This window comes from Poecile atricapillus, chromosome Z (genome assembly GCF_030490865.1).
Source record: "Poecile atricapillus isolate bPoeAtr1 chromosome Z, bPoeAtr1.hap1, whole genome shotgun sequence".
Lineage (NCBI taxonomy): Eukaryota > Metazoa > Chordata > Aves > Passeriformes > Paridae > Poecile > Poecile atricapillus.
The window spans coordinates 146,325,614-146,342,671 of record NC_081289.1 but is presented as its reverse complement, the minus strand read 5'-3'; the positions used below and the strand labels follow the sequence as shown (position 1 = coordinate 146,342,671).

The 17,058-nt window shown below is 42.6% G+C and overlaps 1 protein-coding gene across 3 annotated transcripts in view; it reads left to right on the top strand.

Moving 5' to 3' along the window:
- Nucleotides 1–483: 483 nt before the first annotated feature.
- ARK2N (arkadia (RNF111) N-terminal like PKA signaling regulator 2N) overlaps nucleotides 484–17,058 on the top strand; it is a 47,136-nt gene continuing 30,561 nt past the window's right edge. For 2 of the 3 annotated variants that reach the window (XM_058865413.1, XM_058865414.1), the window contains exons 1-3: nucleotides 509–630; nucleotides 11,581–11,693; nucleotides 15,162–15,975. In XM_058865413.1, coding sequence (XP_058721396.1) covers nucleotides 15,252–15,975 — 724 coding nt within the window. In that variant the 5' untranslated portion in view covers nucleotides 509–630; nucleotides 11,581–11,693; nucleotides 15,162–15,251. Of the gene's footprint in view, nucleotides 631–11,580; nucleotides 11,694–15,161; nucleotides 15,976–17,058 lie in introns of all 3 variants that reach the window. The other variant, XM_058865415.1, reaches the window with a different exon arrangement.

Here is a 17,058-nt window from a genome sequence, read left to right as displayed (position 1 = left end):
ACACGGGGACATAGGGACACGGGGACATAGGGACACGGGGACATAGGGACACGGGGACACGGGGACATAGGGACACGGGGACACGGAGACATAGGGACACAGGGACATAGGGACACGGGGACATAGGGACACGGGGACATAGGGACATAGGGACACGGGGACACGGGGACACGGGGACATAGGGACACGGGGACATAGGGACATAGGGACACGGGGACACGGGGACACGGGGACATAGGGACACGGGGACATAGGGACATAGGGACACGGGGACACGGGGACATAGGGACACGGGGACATAGGGACACGGGGACACGGGGACATAGGGACACGGGGACACGGGGACACGGGGACACGGGGACATAGGGACATAGGGACACGGGGACACGGGGACAGGGCCGGCGCTGTCCCGCAGCCCCGCGGCGCTCCCGCCGTTCCCGCTCCGGCCGCGCGGGGTCGCTGTGGGGCGCTCGCGGCGCGGCGGGCGGAAGTGACGGCGCGGCGGCCCCGGTGACATTCCCGGCTCTTCCCGGCCGCTCCGGCTGCTCCCGCGGCTCCGGCTCCTCCGGCCGCCCATGCCCCGGCCGCTGCCCCCGCCGGGGAGGCCGCGAGGGGCCCAGCCTCGCACAGGTGAGCGCGGTGCCGTGCGGGCGGGGGGCGGCCCGGCGCCGCGGGGAGGGGCGGTACCGGCCTGGCTGCCCCCGGGCGGGAGCGGCCCCGCAGCCCCCGGGGCGCGGGCGGGGGCTGCGCCCCTCAGGGCTGGTCCTGCCGCCGCTGTTCCCGCTTCTGCTCCTGCCCCAGCCCCGCCGCTCTCCTCTGCCCTCACCCCGCGGGGCGAAACTCCCCAAAGATCCGTGGAGCAACTCGGGGCCGCTTTGTCTTTCCCGGGACTTTTGTAACGTGCCTCGGGGTTTAGTTGGTTGTTTTGGTTTTTTTTCCTCTCTTTTTTTTTTTTTTTTTTTCCCCCCCTTTTTGTTTTCTTCCTGTAACGACTTTTGAAGTCGTGTGAGCTGTCGGAAGGTACCCCTCGGAAAAACAAGGGGTGCGGGGGCTCCAGCTGTGCGCTTCTCCAGGGGTTTCTTTGCGTCTTTGTTTACCTAGGATGGTGTGTTCCTCTGGTGGGAAAATGTGTTTCGTATGGGAAAGACGCTCAAGTTGCTCATTGCGTATCTAGCCCGGGTTCCCCTTGAGCTCCTGACGTCTAATGGGTTGCAGATGTGGCTCCGAGCCATACAGCCATCAGAGGGGAATATAAAACTTAACTGTGCTACTTGTTCCTTTTTAAAAGCGAAAAAAAGACGCACTGAGCAGACTTGTAATATTTTAACTATTTCCCCCGCTCCAGTACTTCGTTCCAGTAACTTTCTTTGCCTGGAGGTTATTGGACAACAAAGGTCACATTCGGAAAGACTTGGGATTTTTGTTGTTGTTTTTCTGAGTTATCTTAGGGTTATATTGCTTCCCCCTTTGTTAAGTAGTATCTAAGTGTATTTATGTTTTACTTTGTTAATCGTGGAACAAGGCGACTTGCCTTAAAGTTTGTAGGTACCTTGGTGAAACTATAACTGCAATTAGTTAAACAAGGTCGTGGCTGTGACTATTTACACACTTTAAACCAGCACAAAGTAACAACACTTCAAAAGCTGAAAAAAACTTGCATGTCAAGATGGCAGAAGTCAGTCCTGCTGGTTTTTTTTTTTTTTTCCCTGACAAGTAATTCTAGCTTTTAAAAGTGAACGAATAAGTAAATCTTTGAACCCTTAAGCATCTCTTTAAAAATGTAAAATTTATTTTAATTCCCCCTCCCAGAGATTTTATTCAGTTTTAGATCTTCTCAGGTACTTGTCAAGCATCAGACCAAATAATACTTCACTTACAGGCAAGGGCTAAAAATTTAAGTACAAACAGTAATGCCTCTTCCCTTGGAACAGCAAACAAATGGTACATTTAAAACATTTCTCTTAAAGCGTGTTATGTTGCTTAAGTCTATTAAAAATGTAATGTTTGACCTTGAGGTGGAAACTGAGCATGGTGCTCCTATGAGCTCCCAACTGTGTGGTTCTCCTGCCCCAGTTACCACCTGTAATTGCTGTTCCTTGGTACAAGTGCTGGGAACCAGGCAGTTGGGGCAGCACAGCTTTCCCCACTGCCCTGGAGGAGGGAAAGTTGGCCTCTGTGGTGGAGATAGGTCTGTACCAAACTCTCAGGAGAACAGTGAGTTGCTTGTCATGTATTTGCTAAACCCAGACATCCCCCTACATATCTATATATAAATATATATATATATACACAGTAGCAAAGCAGTCAGAGGAAGTGTGGGGAACTCACCTGTCCAGCAGCAGTCATTCTTAAGAGTCATTTTCTGACTCTAGTGATCTGGATGAGGCTGGTGCTGTCCAGGCAAGCTCCAAAAGGGGTGGTTATGTGGCTGCTAAAAGCCAATAAAAGCAGTTTTCTGTGGTTCTGGCTTGCCAGGGACACTGGTGCTCTGTCTGAGGAACTGAGGGCAGGGCCGCAGAGGGTGGTGGAAGGCGCTGTGTGCGTCTGGGCAGGTGGTATTTCTGCTTGAGTACATGAGGGTAGCAGTTCTGACTCATTTTGAAACACTCTTTAATTGCAGTGTGTTGACTATTTCTGTTTGCTCTCCAGCCCAGTGGCTGGTAAAGAGGTGCAGTGAGAAGTCAGGAGAAGGGAGGACTGTGGCCTTACACATCCAGATGCATGATGTGCGTGGCAGTGCAGCCTGGTCATCTCTGCCTGCTTGGAGGGACTCCTGGAGCACAAACCAGGAGTGGGTGCCATAAGCTGGGAGCTGTGGAGGGAGAGGAAATGGGAAAGAACCTAAGCCACCCACAAGGCAGTTGAGAATGGTGGTCACGGTGCACAGAAAATGTTGCCCTGCTCTAGATGATAAAGAGGAGGTAGGAAGGATGTTTGGTGCCTTTGACAAATGGGCACTGTGGAGGGGGTGGAATTAATGGGGTAAGTTAAGGTTGAGTGAACAAAGAGTAAATATGGATAATCATGAGGGGCTTTGAACATCAAACATTAGGGAGATAAGTTGGCGTAACTCAATCAGAGCAACAAGAAATAATTGCCTTGGCTGTCCTGACCTCCTTCTCCTTGCTGTATATTTACCTTTAAAATGTAGGATTCTTTGCCTGGATCCTGTTCACTTTCTTCCCTTTCTCTTGTGTATTATTATCACATCAACTCCCTGAACCACTGAGGATGTATGTGCCATCTCTGACCTGCCTGTATATCAACATCTCACTGAAACATCTGTTAATGAGATGGGGGGTCTTTACGTACCACACGGTGAAGGGGCTGCACACTGAGTGATCCAACTCTCTGGTTACCCTCTGACCAAAATACCACCAATTATCTAGTGATATGAAAGCTTTGGAAAGTTTTTCAAACAAGTAAATAGTTTCAAGCAACTTACTTGTTACTTGTCCATAACGTTTCAAACTTGTGTTGATTGTACTTTTTTGACAGAATTGGGTCTATGGTCAATCTCAGCTTCTGTGTTTTTATCTGCAGTTGACAGAATGGCTTAGAAAACTGCAACCATTGACAGAAACTGAGCAGCAGATTTAATAACACATTTACTAGATCAAAGTAAAAGATTTAATTACTGTAATTGCCAGTGTGTAACTTGTACTCTGAAAAAGAATTACTAAAACTTGAATTCATCTTTTCTGCCTTGAGCATTATGGGTGGTGAGGGGAACAGAAAGTGAAGCAGCACTGGGAGAGGGGGGGACAGGCATAGTACTGGGAAACAGCTCTGAGATAAAGTGTGGTACAGTGTGTGTCAATGCTCTGAGATGACCTTATGTGGAAAGGAAACAACTTTTGGTTTTCCAGAACCAAAATAAATGTTCAGCACATGAATGGGAGTTCAGCCTTTAACTTTATCACTCTAACTCAGGAGCAGCCAAACTTAAGATACTGGAATCTGTGGCAGCAGAAATTAATTACAGGGAACTTGAGGAACACAAATCACCACAAAATTCGTACTTTCTGTCACATCTTTGTTCCAGGTTTTTAATGCATAATGCAGTTCTGAGTCTGTGACTTGAAGTTTAGAACACAACGTCCACAAATGTGCAATTTTGAGCAAAAAGAGAACTGGATGAAAGGGATTGTAAATCAAAATGTGCATATGGTGTAAACATTAGCCTGTGCTGTTGCTTTCTCTGATGTAGTACATCTCTGAGCTGAGCTGGGTGACTGATACCTCGTCACTTACTGTTTAAGGGCTCAAATTTAAATCTGTTTTTGCCCATTCCCACTTGTTCGTGTTGCCTCTCCCCGTGTCTGATCAGCGTGAATGGAGCCTGTAGCAGTTTTTCTGTGGATGTGACTGGCTCCCTGCAGCTGGGGCACACACGGATTACTCATGCAGGGCTGGAAATGAGATGCGGCTCAGCAGCGCAGGTGTTGCAGTGACACTCTGTCAGATGCATTTCTGACTGCTCCAGGAGGTCGAGGAGCTTGCCCATGGTCATAAAGTGTGTCAACTTTAAGTTCAGAATGATTCCTTCCACCCAATATCCCTTTTTTTTTAAGAAGGTGTTCAGGGTTTTTGTATCAATCTGACCACACAGTCTCTCTAATGCTCAGAAATTGATCTGAGTAGTAGAATAGCATGTGGGCTTCAGTCTTACAGTGCCTTTTGATATTTGGTCTCCAAGAAAACGGCTTAGAAGCTGTTAATACTCAATCTGACAACTTTTGAATCATAAGTGGAACAGGTGGTCACTTTTTAATTAAATGCAAGTATTTGAAGACTCCTTCAAGCTAACATTTTTGTTTCAGTGTGTGTGGATCATGGATTTGACGTTATAGTGAGGATTCTGCAGTGTTCTGCAAGATGCTCTTCTGAGGCTTCAAAATTTCCTGAAAATGAGCAGGAAGAGCCAGACCTTGATTGAATAAGTGTTCCTCTTGCTACCTCTCTGCTCTAGTGTCTTGTTTCATGATGCTTGATTGTTAGCATTTCACAACTTATTTTAGAGAAGGCAGATTTTAGTTCCTTTCATCCAACATGGGTAGAGGCCAAGTGACTCACAGTAGCAGAGCTGGGAATAACTAAGAGCCAGACTTTATAATACCAGTTGTCTGCATGATGAAACAATTACCATTTCGGTAATTTGTTTTCCACTGGGACCATTGCATTTCCATGGTTCCAGTGTGAGGCTGGTGCTCCAACAGCGCTGTCAAACATTTGAAGAAAAAAAAATCAGGTTATCCTGATAGCAAGGTGGGGCTGAACCAGTGCTGTTCTCTTGTACTTTGGCTTTCTCATCAGCTGGTAATTCTCCTGGCTCCTCAGCTCACTCTTCTGGTTCATGCTCTCTTGGAATGCCAGGTCTTGACAGAAAGACATTTCTAAGTAATCTGGCAATTTAGGGAGAAAAATCTAAAAGAATAGATCAGGGAAGCTGTCTACTAATTCTGTGTGCTTGTGGTTGGAAATGCAATGATTTAAAGGCTGTTTCCTAATGAAGGAAGTTGCATGAAATGTTGGTTGTGGGGTCCTCATTGTGTTTGGTGAGAGGGTTTTTGGAAATGAAGTTGCCCTTGTAGGAAAGAATGGTCTTTTGGGTAGCAGTTCCTGTGGGCCCGCTACTGATAAGTGCACTTTCTGTTGCCAATAACTAAGGTTCCTCCAGAGGAAGTAACACCTTTTGGTAGCACTGTGCAAAATCTGTGAGGAGTTACAAAAAAGCCACTTATTTCTTTGAGTATTGTATTTAGAAAGCCTTCAAGGTGAAGTTCTGTTTTTCATGGTTCCATTTACTGTTGTTAGCAAGTCATCTTAAGTGTGAAATACTGACTTTGGATCCACTCACTGTAATTAAAAAAAATCCAGGAATTGTTGAATGAATGTAAACTAAGAAAGTTCATTAAATATCTTGCCAGAGTTACCATCGTAAACCCTCAATAATTAGTTATAAACCTCACCTCAACTTAAAGTGAGTTTGATAACAGACACCTGATTTCCCTTATTTGTTTTACAAGATCAGAATGGTTTTTTTTACTGTTTAACACCTGTAATGGATTTCATTTTTTGTCTATATGGAACTTTCCAAGCTCCAGCAGCAATAAGGCTGTGTTGAATTAGTGGAATGAGGTTGACTTGATAATCCAGGCTCTGTTCTCTTTCTGTTTTTTCCTTCCATCTCCCCTTTTACTGGAAAGATGTTTATATAGTTTATGTCTCCTGTTGCTAACCATTAGTTCTGCCAGCTGAACCACTTTTTCCTAAACAGAAATAATAATGTAAGAAGTAGTTTTGAGATAAAAGATGCATTTTAAGGCTTGTTTGATGTGTAGGGCTTTTTTGCGGGGAGGGGGGAAAAGAGAGGTTTAATGGAGTTTTAAAAGTTTTTTTTTTTCTTCCTGTCAATACTTGCTTGCATGGTACTGCTGAAAACTACCTTTTCATTTTCTTTTTATCTTTTTGTAGTTGGTAACCTGGTATCTTCTTACTGTTATTTCGTTTCTGTAGTCGAATACATGCAAAGTCTTTTGTGTGTTGTGGGAAAGAAATGCTTTCTGGTCTCTCTGTTCTCTTGAAGTAGAGCTCGAATTTCTTCTCCTCTGCCAACTGGAAGTAAATACTGTAGAAAGTATGTGATAGTAAAGCCCATGTTAGAGGCATCTTTGGTGTCACACCCATGGCTGGTTTTTGACCCAGTCTTTTCTTCTTTTTTAAGTACTCAAGATAGCTTTTGTTCATTTGTAGCGGGAACCTTTGTTTGCTTCATATTGAGATCTGTGACATGAATCCTTTGTTCTTTTAGGAGCACTTTGGACACATAAAGACTGCTGATTGTTAGCAATCCAGTGGATGCTGAAATCAGCTGGCACCTTCTTGGTACTAGTCAATTGGTGTCAAGAACAGCAGCCCAACAGCTGTTAAATTTCATCATTTGAATGCCACATGACTTTGCCTTTAGTGTACTGATACCATTTATTTTTCAGTGGTATACTTCCTGTAAATCTGTATTGCAGCATTTAGATTTGATACTACTAGCTTAAATTAAATTAAAGAAGCAAGTGAATAATATGGGTGGCTATGTGGATAAAAAAACGATTTGAGATGAGGGCTTGTTGGGTTAGCAGCTCCTTTTCAGCCCTTCTGTTGAATTTGGATGTGTCCAAATTCTACAGAAGAATTAGGATATGTGACCTAATGGTGAGACCACAGAATGGGTATCTTATTGCCCTGTACCTTATGGCAAAACTATTCATTGGTGTTGAATTAAAGCATTTGAAACTTTAAAATTCCTGAGGGTCGGTTTTATTTGGTTCCCATGGCAAAGATGTGTAAAAACGTCTGTCCATAAAATATTTACAAGCTGTAGAGTTACTTAGTATCTCATAACTCATCTTTGTTAAATGCTGTTGTAAACCCACAGCTAGTATAATTCAGTGCCTTCAGCTTTTGGGTAGGTGTGGGAGATGTAGAGATGCTGGGAAATTGCTGTGGAATGTGACACTTGAGGACATGGTTTAGTAGTGACCATGGTGGTGGTGCTGGGTTGAAGGCTGGACTTGATGATTTTGGAGGTATTTTCTAATCTTTATGATTTTGTGAATACGCCACTGCTGAGATGGATTTACTGCTCTGAGGTTACATTGCAGTTGTCCTGATCTACCAGTTGGAGCTGTTGGCAAATGACACAATGATGATCAGGATCAGGATATCATGCTATATATATATAGATATAATGCTTTCAGGATAGCTCAGGTACATGTTCCTAACTTCTGCTCTGAAAATTAGGATTAATTTGTTACATGGTGCACAAGCAATTCAAAATGTGGCTTTTATGTGAGCATTACTTTGATTGTGGTAGGACAGTATTTCTAGAGGAGATCTGCTTATGTATAATGGGGAAGCACAGAGCCCATTTTGTTCAAGGAAAAGAAATGAGATAGGTAAAGTGTGAAAATCTGTTAAACTCAGCATCTTAGAAAGAGATGGTCCATCCATGTGACAATCCTCTGCAAACCAATGCATAGCAGAGAGAAGAGGGAACTTCGTTTATGTTGATTTCTGCCGCTTGTTTTATTGAAAGAAAAAGTGTAAAAGTGAATCACTTAAAGTTTTAGAAACAGGTTATAATAAAGATATGCCCCCTCTAATTTTTAGAGTAGAGAGCTTTGTAGACTTTAAACTGTTGTGCCCTTGAGAAAAATGGTTTCATTATGAGGAAAAAAGGAGATTCTTATGAGGCTAAGTGCAGCCAACCCTGCATGCTTTTATCTGCGTGCAAGGATTGTAATTTTTTTGTTGTGGGGTTCCAAGTGCAGCTAGTGAATGTTTATGGAAGCCTGTGAGTGGAGTTGTGAAGTAAACCTTAGCTGGTACTTGCCTGTCCTTTGAAAGAGGCAGAATATGTGCATATAATATAAGCATTACAATGCAAAACCCTGTATTTAAATAGCAGTCTCGATTCTTAGGTAGGATAAAAAATGCTGCTTTTCAAGATCGAAAAGGATGCTCTGCAAAGCATTGTATTAACACACACACTTGTAATTTGTATTCAGTCTTGGGTAATTTGTGTATGTAGCCTGTTGAGCACTCAGTAGGAGCAGCCTGTTTTTAACCTTACATTTATTTATGCAAAACTAGTTGAAACACAGAATTAGTTTAATCCTTTCTTCTTTTGTTTTGCACTGCAATTCTGTGGGATCCAAAGGATCCTATTCTTTGGGGTTGCTACCAGGCCTGATTTGTGAATCATCTGATGAAGATCCAGCTCCCCTCCCAGAAATGTGCCTTAGGTAGAACTGCATGCCAGTGAGTCAGCTTCAGGGCAGCATTTTCAAAGGAACGCTATATAAATTACACAGTATCCCTGTGGGGGCGGCTCAGTGTTATGAAAAATCTGCTGCGGAGCATCGTGCACACACATCCACACAGAGCTGAGTCAACTGTCTTGCGTTAAATTGACTGAGTGCTGGTCACACTTCTCTTGTTCTAAGTGCACCAGTTTGTGACACTTCAAAGAAAATTAAAAGGAATATGTGGTATCTTTGGGAGGAGCAGAACAAACTGGGAAGTCCAGAAAGTCTTTCCTTCTACATTTGTCTGGGTGCAGATCAGTCTTTCTTGATAGATGACTGATTATTTGAATTGATTCATTTTTAGTTAATTGAGCACTGTGCTGTCTGGCAGAAGGTAATGGCTTTAAACTGACAGAGAGTAGGTTTAGATGAGATATTAGGAAGAAATACTTGGCTGTGAGGGTGGTGAGACCCTGGTACAGGATGCTTCATCCCAGGAAGTGTCCAAGGCAAGGCTGGATGGGGCTTGGAACAGCTTGATCTACTGGATGGTGTCCTTGCCCTTGGCAGGGGATTGGAACTGGATCATATTTAAGGTCCCTTCCAACCCAAACCATTATGTGATTCTCTGATATCTCTGTGTGTTTTTTGTACTAAAATGTCACTGGTGAGTTCACTGAATGAATTGTGTTGATTTTCAGTGGAAAGGAAGGTGATTTACGAAGAAAAAAAGCGTGATTGAGACACAGCTATACCTGCAAAGGGTTTTGGTGAAGTTTTGGAAGTGGACAGGTTCATTAGCACTTCACATTTTCAGAGTTACATGTCCTTCTGTCAGAAGAGGTCCTAACTTTGGCTTTTAGCCAAAAATTTATCCTGTATTATGAAGCAGACGTGCATTGCAGTCAACCCTTCAGTACCCAGGCTGTGTGCACCTTCTCTCCTTTCCCAACCCACCCTCCTCAGACACACAGTCTATCAAGTGTTCGAGTCAGAGTTCTTAATGAGCTTGTCTGTGTGTTTACATTTTTAAAAATAGTCAGCTATTTTGCATAATTTTATTAGCCTCTGTGTTATGCATTTGTCATTACCTCTCTCACACCTCTGATTTATTCCATCTCTGTTGGGTAAATGTGAGATAATGTAATCCACTAGTGATGGAAATAATTGTGTAAAAATGAGCCATTACAGCATTTAGTTCCTCATAAATATCAAAACATATTCAGATTTAGATGAAAACAACTGACTTCTGTGGCACTGAAACTATGAGGTTGGAAGGATCTGGAAGGATCTCTGGTTAACTGTGTACTCCAAACAAGTAACTTGTACTGTAGTTAACTTTTCATTTATATCATCACAAAAGCCTAAAGAATGTACTCAGTGTTATTTACTGCAATAATATAGGTACAGTTTCTTATTTTTAAAAAACACTATGGCTTCCAGTGGAATGGGAAGTGATGAGAGGAGGTGGGTTGTTCAAATTGTGCTCTTTCAGCACTAACTGAAAGGGCATTAAAAAGTAGTGCTCTGCTAGACTTTTTTTTTTTTTAATTTCAACAATTGCTAGAATTGGCATAAAAGGTGATATGACCATAAGCAGGGAAACGTTGTGTGTGGGACTGTGATTAAGAGGAAATGTGTTAGTAATAAGCTAAAGTGAGTTTTCCAGCAAGCTGCTGTGAGAACAGCCGTACCTCCAAAACAAGAATCTGTCCCATCCGTAAGTTCAGAAAAGGAAGAGCTGGTTTGCTTCACACAAGCTAGGAATTCTTTATCATTAGTCAGCTCAATAACAGCTAAAATGACAATGTACAGTTAAGGTTAGGGTGTCATGGGGTTTATTAAGTATTCAGGCTGTTAAGAGATATTTCCTTGTTCAGCTTAAGTAAGTAAGCTGTAAGTAGAATGAGTAGCATTCTAGCTGTTAATATATGATAGGTGATTAGTATGTTGATTGCCTGGCCTGAGTAGCTGGATTTGATGAAGCCTTCAACCTTAAGCTGTAAACTTACAGCTAGAAATGTTTGTTTCTGGAATGGAATTAATTTCCTTAGTAATCTCCCCAATAGCTGATACAGAGCTGTTTTGTCTGTGTTGTGAGAAGGACATCGATAACAAACGGATATTTTAGTTGCTGCTAAGTACTGTTTACCTTAGTGAGGGCTTTTTTAGTTCTCCGTGCTCTGCCAGGGAGCAGAGGCACCAGCAGCTCAAACCAGAGATCATCAGGCAACAGCCACCAGCAGAAGCTGCAGTTCCACACACGTTGAATGGCCTGCCTGGACATGGAGAAGGAACCCGATAAGGTGCTGTAAGGCCTCAGAAATCAGCAGTGAACTAAGAGGTGCAAGGCAAGATGGGTGAGGGGCAAGTGCCTAAATTGTGTAGTTTCCTGGGGATGTCTTTGTGCAGGGTCACTCTCCAGAGACATACAGCTGATCTGCTGCTCTAACACTCTGTTAAATTATTTATTTTTATAATCTGATGCCTGAGACTCTGCTCTGGGAAACCTGCTATCTTTAATAAAAGTCTTTGTGCCATAGTATATATATATATTACATGAAAATTGTTCTTTAGGTTGCTGCTATCACCTCTGAGGCTTTTTGTTGTTAATTTTTTTTTTTTTTTCAATTTAGAAAAGTCTCTTCTCAGAGTAAACAGTGCCATGAAGAAACGCTCAGGACCCTCTCCTGTATCTAGGCAGAACCTGTGAGTTCAAGGTGTGATGATACAAAACAGCAGGCACCTTTTAATCAGATTTGTTTTTTTTCTACAGGGATGATTTGTGCTTGTTCTCCCTTCCTTTCCTGCGAGCTGTGGCAGAAAATGTCACTTACTTTCTCATTTTGGTTTCTGCTGGCTGATTGAAAGGAGTCTACCCACAGAAGGGTGAGCCAGTTCTGTGCACAGCAGGAAATATGATGTTGAAGCCAGTTAGGTGGGAAAAGAATGGGGACAACACCCAGAGAGGCTAGGTGTCTCTGAAATCTGACCTTCAAAATCCTTCTGGATTTCTTCCCTGAAGTGCAGATTCCCTTGTGTACAAATTGTGTGCCTTTACAAATGATCCATGATTTGAAAATATTTCCCAGGATAATTTAATGGTTTCTGCACACTGATGTGTTCTATGTGTGACTTGGAAAAATAACATTTTTCTGTTGGAAAAATCCAGCACAGAAGTTTTGTATAAAATTGCCTTTTGGAATTGCCATTGCAGTATCTGTTTATCGGTAAAAGGAGAATGCCATTTCTGATCAGTGTCTAATTAAGTATCCATCTGTGTCTGTAATCACAACTTATTTTTCAATGCTGTGTTCTCATTTCAGTAGAAAAATGTCCTTTCACTAGTACCACCTTGAGATTTCCTCTTCTAGTACTGTTACTAGAAAGGTGAGTGGCAAGAAAGGAATGAGAGTTTTTCAACTAAGTCTCTTCTTGCTGTTCTCTACATTTTTCAGGTAGAACTAAATAAGGACATTTTTTTCTTTCTTTGAGACAAGACTTTCCTTGGCATAGATAGTTTCTGCCAAACTGTGTTCTTCCCTGCAGCATAGTCTGAGTCATGATAGGGTTTTTTGCCTCTGAGAGGAGGGCAAAGCTATGGTTTATATATATATGTGTAAGTAATGGAATTGGTGATGGCTAAAGAGCCAGTTCAATGGACTTGTAGAGTACAAACCTTAGCAGAACACATGGGTTTATTTCTATATACAGAGAAACCTGCCAGTGTCATGAAATTACTATTCCCTCCTCTACTACCAACTCATTGAAAATCACTGTGAGGGATCAAACTCTGTTTGGAGTAGTTAAAGATCACACTTAATATTAAAAAATAAAATAAAATCATTGTAATAGAGCTGTTAGCAAGGTGGCAATGTGCAGATGAAACATACTTTTTCCTGGCTGATAGACCAGAGAGATGGAAAGGCAAGCGCAGGTGTTGTTACAGTCCCTTTGGGAGCTGTGAGGTAAATGATGTTTCCAAGTAGGACATTCGTGGAAAAAAGTCTACAGCTGTCTTTGGCTGCCCTTTAGCTTCATGTCAAGCTCTGTTCTTTGTGTTCCCTAGGCTAAAAGGTTGAACAGTGCAGAAACTGTTCTGCAGTTATTAGTATGAATATTTAAGTATGTTTTCATTTGGCCAAGCTAATACTCTTGGTTTGTGTCTGAGCAACCAATGCTTTCCCTATGTGTGCATTTCTTAGACTCTTAAGAGAAGATACTTTTCATTTTAAAAGGCGTGGCCAGAGGAAACCGGGAGCTGCACTAGCAGGTACAATACAAATTCCACTTGTTCCATCATCAAATCTGTGTTTTATTTACCTGTATAATAGGAGAATTATTTGATAATACAGGTTTGTGAGCAAATTACATAGAAATATTGATTTTACTGACACGCATTTATGTCTCAGAACGTGTGTATTCATCATTTGGGGTTGTTGATGCCTGCTGTAGCCTTGGAAATAAATTGTTCCTACGTGATATTTACTGCTTAGATGAAATTACTGTCTCCAGAAAGTCTTCTCTGACTTGCTTTCAAGAGAGGGTTACTCATTGCAAGTATGCATAAATATTTTTCCTGATATACATGTTCCTCTAGTCTACAACATGCATTTTATTCTGGTTTTTGGAAGGGAAATTATGAGTTTATTGTTTGGGATTTTGGATTTGTTTCCTCATATTTAGCAGACCTGGTCTTGTTGTCTCCATCTTTCTAGTGATGTTTGATAGTAACCAACTTTTCTTTCCTTAGCTGGTGTTTCTCTCCCATGAGTATTTTCATCATTTCCTTGCACCAAACAGCAGTTAATTCATTAGCCTGAAGGAAGCATGAACACTATTTTAGTATTCTCTAAAAATGAAGTTTCAAAGTGGGTTAGGGCACACAGGACAATGCTGAGCTTTGCACAGCACCTTTCAGAAACAGGAAAGTACCCTTGTATTGTATATTATGTACATGTATACCATTACATGCTTACAGGCAGCTTAGAATGGATCAGGAATCTGGAAAAGGATTCTCAGTGTACAGAGAAATCTTTCTGAACCATCCATGGTTCCTCAGGGTGCTCAAGTGCTGATTTGCCTTCTCTGCAGAAATGTAGTTTTTCAAATAAGATCTCACTGTTGCATTTTCTTGCCTACACTTGGATTTTTGAAGTGCCATAAATTTATCATTTACTGTACTTCTGAAGCTGTGAAGTATTTGTTCCATGCCATTCATCTGTAAGTGAATGTGGTAATTGAAAGATCTTTATTCTGTGTTGTATTCCAAGAGGAAATTCAGGTGAAAGGCAAAGTGTGAATAATGAAGACAGAATGGTAATTATTGATCTCTCCAAGAAAATTTCCTTGAAGTTGCTTCAGGTACTTTTGGGTAGATAATGTGCAAGTTAGCAGTCAAATAAACAGCTTGGTCTTTGTATTTGCACTGAACCAATGCAATTTATTAAATTATAATTTGAAGTAAAATGTAGGATAATGGTGTGGGTAGATAATGTTTCTTGCTTGAAGCCCCTACTATTTAATGCTTCTTTCGTGGCAGATTTGAGAGAAACTAATTCGGCCTTGAGGTTCTCATATACATGGGAGACACTCAAAGACTTTCTGAATGGTGTATTAAATATTCCTAAAACATCTTTACTTGATGATTCAGTAGCACTTCTTTATTTCTAAGTTTTTGGTATATAAGGTTCATGCAGAATGGTTCCACTTGGAACCCCATTCGATGTGACTCCAGTACCATTTTTTTGTGGGCAAGTAAATGAAAGAATAATTTGGTGTAACAGGATGAGTTCCCTAGGAAAAGGTAAATTAAGAAAAGCAACATGATGCTGAGAAATAAGATGCTCTTCTGTAGAGCCAGCCTGGGAGAGCTGGGGCTGCTCCCCTGCACAAGAGAAGGCTCCAGGGAGAGCTGAGAGCCCCTGGCAGGGCCTAAAGGGGCTCCAGGAGAGCTGCCCAGGGACTGGGGACAAGGCCTGCAGGGACAGCAGCCAGGCAATGGCTTCCCAGTGCCAGAGGGCAGGCCCAGCTGGGATATTGGGAAGGAATTGCTGGCTGGGAGGGTGGGCAGGCCCTGGCACAGGGTGCCCAGAGCAGCTGGGGCTGGCCCTGGATCCCTGCAGTGTCCAAGGCCAGGCTGGACAGGGCTTGGAGCAGCCTGGGACACTGGAAGGTGTCCCTGCCATGGCAGGGGGTGGAATGGGGTGATCTTTAAGGTTCCTTCCAACCCAAACCACTCTGGGGTTCTGTAAACCCATTCTGTCTGCAACTGAAATTGAGTTGTTTAAGGTAACACTGTGAAGAGCAGGCTGAGTTACTTGTGTAATTCTTTCCTACTGTTCTGTTCCTGTGCAGGCTTCTGCACTGCTGGAGACCACGTCTAGCTCACCCAGCCCCCTAGACAACGTGCTCAATGCTTTGAGACTGGAAGGATCTTGCTCTGCAATGAAGATGGAGGCAGCAGGAAAAGCAGAAGAACTTGTTGATTCAGAAATTCCACCAAAGATTTCTGAAAAGCAAGAGACTACTCCTGATGAAGTCAGGCCTATAGAACTCGAGACACAACCTCAAAAGGACAGCGTGCCCACTGCAGCAGACTCTGCAGTGCTCTCTTCCATGCCTTGTTTGCTGATGGAACTGAGGCGGGACTCCTCGGAGTCTCAGCTGGCATCTACAGAGAGTGATAAGCCAGCGGGTGGCCGAGTTTATGAGAGTGACTCTTCTAATCACTGCATGCTTTCCCCTTCCTCCAGTGGGCATTTGGCTGACTCAGACACGTTGTCTTCCGCAGAGGAGAATGAGCCCTGCCAAGCTGAAGCCGCCTCAGAGGGAGACCCTTCTGCAGTGTCTGGGGCTGCAGTCGGGAGGAAATCCAGGAGATCCAGGTCCGAAAGTGAGACTTCAACAATGGCTGCCAAGAAAAACCGACAGTCTAGCGATAAGCAGAACGGCCGAGTTACCAAGGTAAAGGGTCACCGGAGCCAAAAGCACAAAGAGAGGATCCGGCTCTTGAGACAGAAGCGGGAGGCAGCTGCTCGCAAGAAGTACAACCTGCTGCAGGACAGCAGTACCAGCGACAGTGACCTGACTTGTGACTCCAGCACGAGCTCGTCAGATGACGATGAAGAGGTTTCAGGGAGCAGCAAGACAATCACTGCAGAGATACCAGGTAGAGGATGTTTTTTAAACTGAACTGTAACGCGCCTGACATCGTTTCTCAGCTGTCATGCTAAGTTAGATGAGTGACACTTGAGAAAAACCCAGGAGAACTGCAGCTCTGTGTAAATTTGAAGACTGCAGTGTAATGACAGGACGTGGGCAAATTTTAAATAATCTGTTCTGAGGTTCCTGTGCACTTTTGCACACCAACAAAGCATAGCAATGGTAAATGGGAGGAAGGACTACCTTTGAATTCTGGATTTTTCAGATCTTTGTAAGCCGATATGAACTCATGTCAGTGCTGTCAAATCCCCTTAGATGGTGATAATTTAATTCTTAAGATAAGTGGCCAGCTTTGCTTTAATATATAAAGGCCCACAGCTTGGCAGCCATGTTAGAAATGGCACAGCACAGCTCTTGCCTGTGTAACAGTAAGGCCCTGGCCATTATTGCACTTACTCTGTGCTTTCAGCTCAACACGTCAGTGCATGACAAACCTGCTTAGCCTTATTCTAAGTTCTTCCAGATTGCAGCTGGTCACCTATTTTAGGATACAGATATGATTACACAGATACCCAAGCTATATACACACACCTAAATTTTCAACATTTTAGACAAAGTTGTTACCATTTTCCTATGTTGTTAGGATCAATAATTTCTACACTTCTAACTTTCTGACACATCTTTGTTAAGATGGGAGGCAGCAAATTATAAGGGCCTTCTTGTCAATTTATTAGTGTCATTTTACTAGCAAAAGAAAGTTGAATTCTTCAAGGTTTTTGTCTGCTGAGTCTCTGTTATTTTATTAGTCCAAGTGCTGTGGACAGGATTTTGTGTGGATTATTCTTGCAGCATATTATACCATAGAACCATCATGATATGGCAATCAGAAATAAAATCCATAAAAATAAAAATACGTAAAAATAAACTTTTTTGCTTGCCAATTTTTACTGGGTTTACATGCCTTTTTGCCTGTTGTGCTAGAAGTTTTTTTCTTTTTGAGAAAAATAACATCTTACAGAGAGCAAGAACATTTAAAGGAAAACTGCAATATTAAGTTGCTGAACTAATGCTTTCTCGATTAGTTATTTAA